Below are 8,933 nucleotides of genomic sequence, written 5' to 3' on the forward strand. Positions count from 1 at the left end.
ACAAACAAACACATGAACCAATTGAATAGGCCACTGACACAGAGCAACAAATTCTACCTTAAAAAGCAAAACCTCAATAAAAGTTTCTTCCTTTTATCGTCAGAGTCGATAAAGACACCTATTATCCAGCAAGTGGCCGAGGCAGGACATCCCATCTCATTCCATCCCAATCCCCATTTTCTCTTCCTTTATTGCATTCGTTTTGTTTGCAAGCAAAAGAATAGCACGCACAACCCTCCCTCACTGAAGAGTGATCATTTCCTCGTATCCATGCTTCCCTGATTTGTTTTCATCCCATGAATATTATTTGAAAAAGAGGCGAGGCCTGGCTCTCTCTGACTCTTGTCTGTTAGGAAAGAAATTAAAAAAAAAAAAGAAAAGAAAGTGAAACTCTCTCTGAGTGGTGACTATGTTTGCTCTATTGCAGTAGTTCCATCGAGCCCTACCATGGCAGCCTCTTCGGTCAGCCTCTCTTCAAACTGTAGCAGTACACACGGCATTTTCTCATTCTCACCTGCCAATGTCATCTCTGCAGTGAAACAAAAGAGCGCCTTTGCCCCCGTTGTCAGGCCCCAAGCATCTCCACCTCCTTCTTGCACCAGTGCAAATGGCAATGGACTTCAAGGTGAGAGCCGCCTCCCTCCTTTTATGACGCTGCACTGCTGCCTCACTCTTTGGCTCTCTTGAAAATGCCCCTTTTGTTGCTGCCATGCTGCTACTCCAACATGGCTGCCTGTATCAATTATATATGTGTGTGGATGGGTGAATGAACACATGGATGGATGATTTAAAAGGAATTATGCATGCAGGCATGTAGCATGAACATGCACGTCTGGCTTTTATGTCTCAATTTATTTATCTAACATTAATGATTGAGGGGAGTCAAACGTCTCACGAGACTTTGACTCTCAGCGGGTTTGGCACAGTTTGAGTGAATATGCGTCCTGTATTACCGGGAAAAGTTTGTATCAGTGTACCAGTGAATTACCAAATCGAGGAAGTCTTAACACAAACAAGTCGCTTGAAATGCCATGACCATTCGACTAATGCATTATTCACCACCTTCTATGCATTTGATCTGAATTGAACATTGTATTCACCAATTCCCCAATGCCTTTAACTGACTTCCCCAGGTGTCCTGGGATCACAAATGAACAAGGCCTGTGTATGTCTGCCATTCACACCACTTGGAATGGATCCTGAATGAAAGATCATTACATTCACAGCCTTGAGAAAGCACAAACAAACGTCATAGAGTCCTCGCCTTTCCTTTGAATATTGTAGCTGGTTAAAAATGTATGCTTTTTTTCCCCCACTGTAGTTATGAAAACAATGGGTCTTATATGGTGCTTACAGGACGAACGCATTAAGATTTCATAGAAAGGCACTGAGCTTTGGCTTCCTGTGCCAGCAGAGTAAGACATTGTTTTGATGAACACTGTAACGCGAGGCGGTGTTTCAGAAGTCGGCGCGATAACAGAAAGAAACAGTTGTGAAATCCTCGGCAGGACAGCGTCATTCAGCAAATTAACGACTTCCCGAGCCTGTTGAGCCCCGCTTGTATTTCCTCTTCGTCAAGGCCGAGTTGTTTGCTTTGAAAACATGTTTTAGCCATAGTGTGTGCATCCAAGATTAATAATGTTAGAGCTAATGAACTGGGAAATTAAAGTTCATGCTGCTACATGCATCCACTTATTAATATGTGGTTTGCAGAAATTAATGAGGAATGCCATGGCACCGGGTGCTTAGGCAAACTTAAAAGCACTTCAACCATGACTCCACAAAGTAGCTAAAGGATGTTTTTATTTTGAAGAGGGGGGGGAGAAAAAAATCCTGGCAGTTCACTAGCCACCTAATTGTGGAAATGAGTAGAGTGCTCTCTCTTCATCATGGCAGAGCAACACTCTCTACAGTGCTTGGATCCTGTGATTTCTTCCTTTATCCACTCTTTAGATTTCAAATAAGGAAGGCAGATTTGCAGCAGAATTGCAAACAGCAGCCTTGAACAAGGAAGGAAAGATGGGCGAATATTTCAATTTGGGTAAAGCTGAGAGGAATGCGCGTGCTGGGTAGAGAGCGAAAGGCTCGGCTTGGTGACGTTAGCCGAAGTGACCGTGTTGTTTCTCAGCTGTCAGCATGGACGTTCCCTTGGGAGTCTGGCCTCTCGGATGGCCATTAACAAAACGCTAAAAGAAATCTCACACATGTGGGAACGGGGATACTTTCTCCTCAAAATGTCAGAAAGCACCTCATTTAAAATGGTGAAGGCTTTCCGGCGTGTCTTGTTGGAAAAAAACAAACAAAAAAAACGTCATTCCTGCAAATCCCCTTTTTCCTGATAAAATGTCCGACGTGACAGTCTTTCAAACACAACTTGCACTTTCTTCAACTGTGCCATGCCTCGTCAGTCAAAGTGTTCCTCCAAATGTGACGGAAATACTCTTTCTTTATCTTACATGCAGTATTTATAGATATCTAGGACTAAAATTCTTTCTCTCTTTTTTTTCCCCTCTGTAGCTATGTCTGGACTGGTGGTCCCTCCCATGTAAATTGCACTTCCACCTCTTGTAAAGCAGCAGCGTCTGTACAGTGAGCCTCGGGGTACGTCACAGAACGTTCTCCTGAAACGACCGGCATCCGTCATGAAGTTATTCAACAACTATGTTTAATTCTGAGGAAGAAAAAAAAAAAAAAGAGACTTTGTTTTAAATATTTTATTCAGACTAATGTAAATTGACATGCAAGAAACTTTGTCATGAACATTTTAAATTTATTGACTGAATTTCTTGTCATATTTTCACGTTTCTCTGTCTTGAAGAAGAAAAAAAAAAAATCACGGAAGGAAAAATTCCTATTTTGTATAAACCTTTCTGGTTTGATCTTGGCTAGATCATGTTATGTGTGGGGAGCAACATTGTGGATATGCCATTTGAAGAAAACACACTGAAATGTCTCTGAATGTTTCTTTTCGAGTGATGCGCACCCGTCGCACATCTCTATAATGTGAAGTCATTTTTTTCGTTCATTATTCTTTATTATTTTTTTTGTTGTTGTTGTTGCTTTTTTTTCTTTTTCTTTCTTTTGATTTGTGGTGAGAAAAATAGGGGCCAAGCCAATACTGCAGAGCCAACAAACTGGAAATAACATAACCTAAAACATATGATTTATAAAATGTAAAGATTAAAGTGAATAAGAGTGAACGGGGAGGAACAGGAAAAGGAGATGTTATCATGCATACTTCATCGAAAATGAACTTTGTAACTTATTGTAGGTAGAAATTGTAACTTTGATATCGCAAAAATTCTCTTGCCTTCAACAAGCACACTAACAGAGACGAAATGCTATTGTCTGTTGGTTAAAAAAAAAAAAAGAAAAAAAAAAGAAAAAGAAGGAAAATACTTCCACTGCTAAAGCTTCCTGTAAAGCAAGTGTGATCTGCAATGTTTTTCAACTTTTTGCTAGCACTGTATACTATTGCATTCTTAGGCTACTGTGGAGTCTATGTTTCTTGTACCAGAAAGTTGTCCTTTTACTTCTAGCTCCTTCTTCCCTAATGTGTTTTGTATGTGGTTATACAATTGTAGACTTTTGTGATTTTGCCAAAGTTGTAGCTAAATATTTATACACTTGTCTTGAATTTTTTCCAGATCCACTTAAATATTTAGTACAGAGTTTTATTCCTGCTAAAACAGCTAGGAGTAAAATAGTCTTATACATTGCAACACTTTCACACAAACACTTGCGATCACTAAGGGGTTTTTTGTAACATATCAATTATAAATATTGTATTTATCTTTGAAATTTTTTGTATATTGCTTTCCATTCTTTTATTTGAGCTCATATGTAATGTTTATTATAGCCAATATTGTGATGCAACACAGAATGTTAATGCCAAGACCAGTTGCCGCCATTTTTTTTTTTTTGTATCAATAGATTGCAATGTCTATATGTCTTTATTTGTATTTTGTTACATCATCAAAACAATTCCATCCATTTTTTTTTTTTTTTTAGTATTCAGTTTGTTATTTTGAGGAACAGTCAAATCCATTGTTTATTTTTGTATTCATTTTTAAATTATCTGAACAAGTCTTTTTTTTTTTTTTTTTTTTTTAAATAAAACCTGTTTGTTGTATAGTCAAATAAATTGTTTGTGACACATGGCTGTAATAATATTAGTAGAATATGTGCATGTCAAGCAGCCCCAGGGGGGGAGATTCAATTGTGGTTGTAAATTTTGTTTTTGTAGAATGTAAAAAGTCATTTTTACATGCCACCCATGCCACATTATAGCTCAACCATGTTTACAGGGAACAAAGGAATAAAAAAAAAATGAGAGAAAATGTTCTTCTTTCAAAAGGAATCAAAAGAATGGAATGGAAACATACGTGCGTACGTCAGTCACTACTGTTTATTAAAATATGTCGGGGAAAAAAAAAAAAAACCCTCTGTCCAAGCCTCTAGACTGAATCTCTTGAGAGTAACCTTTCTGCTGTTTTAATACCTACCCATCCACCACAAAGCCAATCATTACCATTCAAATGATCAATGGTGTAAAAAGCACAAGCCTTTTTTTACTAAAATAAAAAAGTGATTATTGTGACCCCTCATCCTTTTGACTATTTTGTCATTCTTTTCTCGATTTTTTTTTTAAAACATTGAATTTGCTGTACTCCCTCAAGTAAGAATGATAATCCAAGGGGAAAAAAAAAGTAATAAAAAGTTAGATTTTTGTATCATATACGTATATGAAGAGCCGAGATTAAGATCTTCTATATTGTACATGTCATTTTGTAATTACGCCATGATACAGCAGCATAGTAGCTAATCATATTAGTTAACCAGTCCTCATAATCCCTTCTTCTTCTCTCCCAAGGAGTTTGATTTGCCTAGCTGTGCCAAAATCAGCAAACAATTCTATTTTCTTTTCTTTTTTTTTCTTTCATTTGTTTTTTCTTTTTCTTTTTTTTTTGTTGCACTTAACACTTTGTAAATCTCCTGTTGTACTGTTAAGTAGTCTGTTTCACACCAAAAGGGGATGTTCCCTCTTGGCAATCTGCACACAAGTTTCCTTTAGCAGCAGGAAGCAAGGGCAGCTGTAGAAGGGAATGAGTCATGAATGTGCAATGCATTTGCTTTGTGATAGCTCAACAAAGCTTAGCTAAGTGGAGGAACTGGGGAAGTCACCTTGAAAGTGAGAGGAACCCAAGGTTATATGAAGTGTATTTGTGAATATCGTCATTACTGCAACCTGGTTTTGTGTTTTTAGCCTAATTAGACCATGCACTCAGTGTTTTATTGCCATTAGTCTGAAGATTTCAGTAAATTGTAGATTGACTCTGTAAGGAGAAAATACTATTTTTGTTTCATGTATACATTTTTTTATGTTTATGTAAACATTTCTACATTTTACTGTACAAAGATGTTCATTTTACACAATATTTAATTAAAGTATTTCTTGTCTGTGACTGGCTCCTCCCTGAAATCTTTTTTAATCTTCCCCTTTTTCTTGCTTATAGATATTAGTATCATATTCAATCCTTTTTTCTTTTTTTTTTGAAAGACCTAAGATGCACGCACAAAAGTGTACAAAATACAACTTTCATACATATGTGTTTTTGATACACCTCCTCACTTTGATATTTCAGTTTCTCTAAACCAGCTAATCAGACGATAGCGGGAGATGCTTAAGTGAGATGAAACATTAATGAAGAAATACTTCTTATACTTATTCGTCATTTATACTTTTTTCCCCATCCATATCTAACTAACTATCTAACTAACTAGCAAACTAACTAAATGAACAAGCAAACAAATAAACAAACAAGTAATACATTTATATATGGTTTTCAATGTACTTATTTTGAAATTTATATTGAAAATATTTACACACACACACACACACACACACACAACACCACTGGAATCACTTCTGGCACAAATCGATATAAAACCTTTGCCATAAAGAAACAGAGCTAGCTAATTCATGTCCATGGACTTGCACTTGTTGCGGTGTGGTGTAGGTGAGAGACTGTAAGGCGAGTTTGGGTGTTTTGGGGTGAGCTTGTGACACAAGGCTTTCATCTTTTCACTCTTGTGAATTCCTGGAAGAAAATGGCAGTCTCGAGGGGAAGCAGCCCTCCTGCTCAGCCCACTGATCCCTGAAGAACAACTGCCATTTCACTTCGGCCTCCCCATGCTAGTTCTTTCTGCCTTGCGCTTGAGAGCATCGTTGGTGGATATTTCACTATAAACTGCATGCCTACGGCAACTACGATAAAAGCATACATTTCGTAGACATTAACAAGGCACCATTAGTTGGCCAGACGAACCTCTTCATCTACACATGATGTGAATTACAACCTACAGGCACACATGGGGTTTGTCACTCATCCATGCTTCATTAGCTAACTAGAAGCAGTAGCGCTAGCCAATGTAGGGAGAACGAAAGGACAGTGCCAGTCCTAACCTTGATGAAGGTCGCGAGCTAGGTGTCGACCATGTTCGCCATGATTGTCTGTCTCTGTCTCATCAGGAACCTGCTTAATAAGTGATTCGGCTGGATGCTTCATTGAACGCACTGTTTGAAATGTAAGTTACACAATTACAACCTAGAATGAGTGCGGTTAGCTTTACAGCAGTCGTGCTATCTCCTGTGAAGGGTGACACAGTATAATAGCAAGGTTTTAATTTCAGCACAGGCAATTTCATATGCTTGTCATAAGTGGGATACAGTTTGTGAATTTGATGACAGCTTGTGATCTTCCCAATTAAACACTCAGCTCCCTTTCAGTGCTTGGTCATATATGAGGCATTAGAACTCACAGTCCATTTAATATCTGGTGTGTCTCCGGTTTAGGAACGTTTATATATGCTGTGAATGAATAGTATTACTTCCCATCTATATTCATTGAACTTCAGTAACTGCTTTATCCTGGTGAGGGTCTCAGTGGATCCAAAGCCTGTCCTGAGAACACTGGGAGTGAGGTCGGTATACAACCTGGATGGGACACCTGATCAATGCAGGACACCATGCACACACTCATTCACCTGTAGAGATAATCCATCTACTGGCATGTTTTGGTAGGTAGAAGGAAAGCTGAGAACCTGGAGGGAACCCACATAGACACAGGGAGAACAGGTGAAACTCTTCACAGACAGTAATGTGAGCTCAGGCATGAAACACTGAGCTGTGAGGCAGCAAAGCTACTCACTGTGTCACCATGCCACCCTATTACTTTTCTGTACTCTTGCAGCTATATATAATGTTAACAGTTTGCCGTTTCTTGAAGTCTGGACTAATATAATTTGTTCCATCATGCATAAAGAAACGATAAATTCCTGCTAATAATGTTTTACTTCTTAGCCAATTACACACTAATATTTCTCTAAAGCCTAGTTTTGTTTACAAGAAACAAAGTGTGATGTGCACTTTGCACCACATAGAATCAAGCAGAGGCTGCCCGGTCACGTTCTAATTAACTGAAAATAAATAGTCGATAAATTCAAGGGCCAAGGATAGCACATGCCTAAAAGGGGTGGTATCGTTTTGAACCCTTTATAGTTCTGATGTTTAAAAAGGTGCAAGGTGAAATCCATACTCATCAAGCAAGCCAACGCAAACCTTATAAAGACCACATACAAATGGCCTCCCTCTTTAAAAACAAGCATGGTTGTTATCTTCTTCTATGAGTGCCTCTGGTTAGTAGGTCAGAAAATGTCAATTTCTCATCAAGACAACGGGCCTGCTTCAATTTTTTTTTCTTCTGCTCAGAACGTAGACAATTAACAAGATGCAGAGCGCTTGCATCAGTGATTTGCAGGTTATTATGCAACCGCCCGCTGGCATAGATCTGGCCCTGCCTCAGATAATAGGGCTGCCTGATAGCTGCAGTGTCAATATGCCAAAGAACAACATTTGAATGTGAGCTGTTGTGCTTATTTGCCTCCAATGGATGATCTGCGGCCTGATAACTGAGCTCCTACCTGCCGAGGACGCGGCGTGACGCCTATCTGTGTCTCGCACAATTATTACAATGAACAAACCGGACAAAGGAGAGCCCCTGTCTTTATACCGGCTAGGGAGAATCAAACCCCCGTTTTACCTTCAAATAACTTCTTTTATCTACTGAAAAAAGCACTTGAGAGCAAATCTAAATTCTATCAGAGGAAGTAAAACAACCCCCAATCAGATTAGGGATCGATCTTTGGCTGCTTGCCATTTGGGGAAGTATCTCTGACGTTGAGTTGAGATAACAGCCAGCATGTAGGAGTACAGAAACTGGTTTGAGATGTTGTAGTATTTAAAGTTTAGCAGTCATTATGCATTTTAGTAATCACAGATTATTGCAATTAGCTTAAGCTTGTATCTGCAGGAAGAATGATATGGAAACCAAATCTACAAAGATCTACAAAATATGTAACAGTAGTAAAGTTTATAAAGCAATTTTTGCTTGAAAGGAAATGTGGATATAGAAACATTTCAGAACAATCTGTGCAGTATCACCAGTCATAAAGGCACAAAGGCACAGCTATTAAGGCTATTACAGGAGCAGCTGCAGGCCTGTGGCCCAGCGTTGTTCTAACATCCAGCCCTGCTTCTCATCCTCTGTGGATTCTGTAAATGCGGAGACAGAGTGGTCCAGTGTGTGACGTGTTCTCTGTTCATCAAAGAGTGGCCTCGCGTCGGCCCCGGACAGCCCAGCACCTCACTCAATCACGCAGAAAGCCTCTTTATTACCCAACCCTAATGGCCATCCTCTGCCATATTTTTTAATGCAAGCATTAAATATTTATAAAAACCCAAGTCAATAATCCCTCATAACCCCAGACAGAGAGGGAGAGAGACGGACACTCATTCATTTACTGCGGCCCATGCACTCTGAAATAAAGCCAAAAGGTCAAGGGGTCACGCAATCAAAGTGAGCCAAGGCCAG

At 39.0% G+C, this 8,933-nt stretch overlaps 1 protein-coding gene across 16 annotated transcripts in view; it reads left to right on the forward strand.

The window, feature by feature from the left end:
• The window catches only part of ebf3a (EBF transcription factor 3a), a 98,889-nt gene extending 93,424 nt beyond the window's left edge, over positions 1-5,465 (forward strand). For 6 of the 16 annotated variants that reach the window (XM_053639050.1, XM_053639053.1, XM_053639060.1 and 3 more), the window contains exons 15-16: positions 428-625; positions 2,518-5,465. In XM_053639050.1, coding sequence (XP_053495025.1) covers positions 428-625; positions 2,518-2,549 — 230 coding nt within the window. In that variant the 3' untranslated portion in view covers positions 2,550-5,465. Of the gene's footprint in view, positions 1-427; positions 713-2,517 lie in introns of those variants that run through there. The other 10 variants (XM_053639056.1, XM_053639057.1, XM_053639062.1 and 7 more) reach the window with 3 other exon arrangements.
• The last annotated feature ends 3,468 nt before the right edge of the window (positions 5,466-8,933 follow it).

Source organism: Ictalurus furcatus, chromosome 13 (assembly GCF_023375685.1).
Source record: "Ictalurus furcatus strain D&B chromosome 13, Billie_1.0, whole genome shotgun sequence".
NCBI classification, from domain to species: Eukaryota; Metazoa; Chordata; class Actinopteri; order Siluriformes; family Ictaluridae; genus Ictalurus; species Ictalurus furcatus.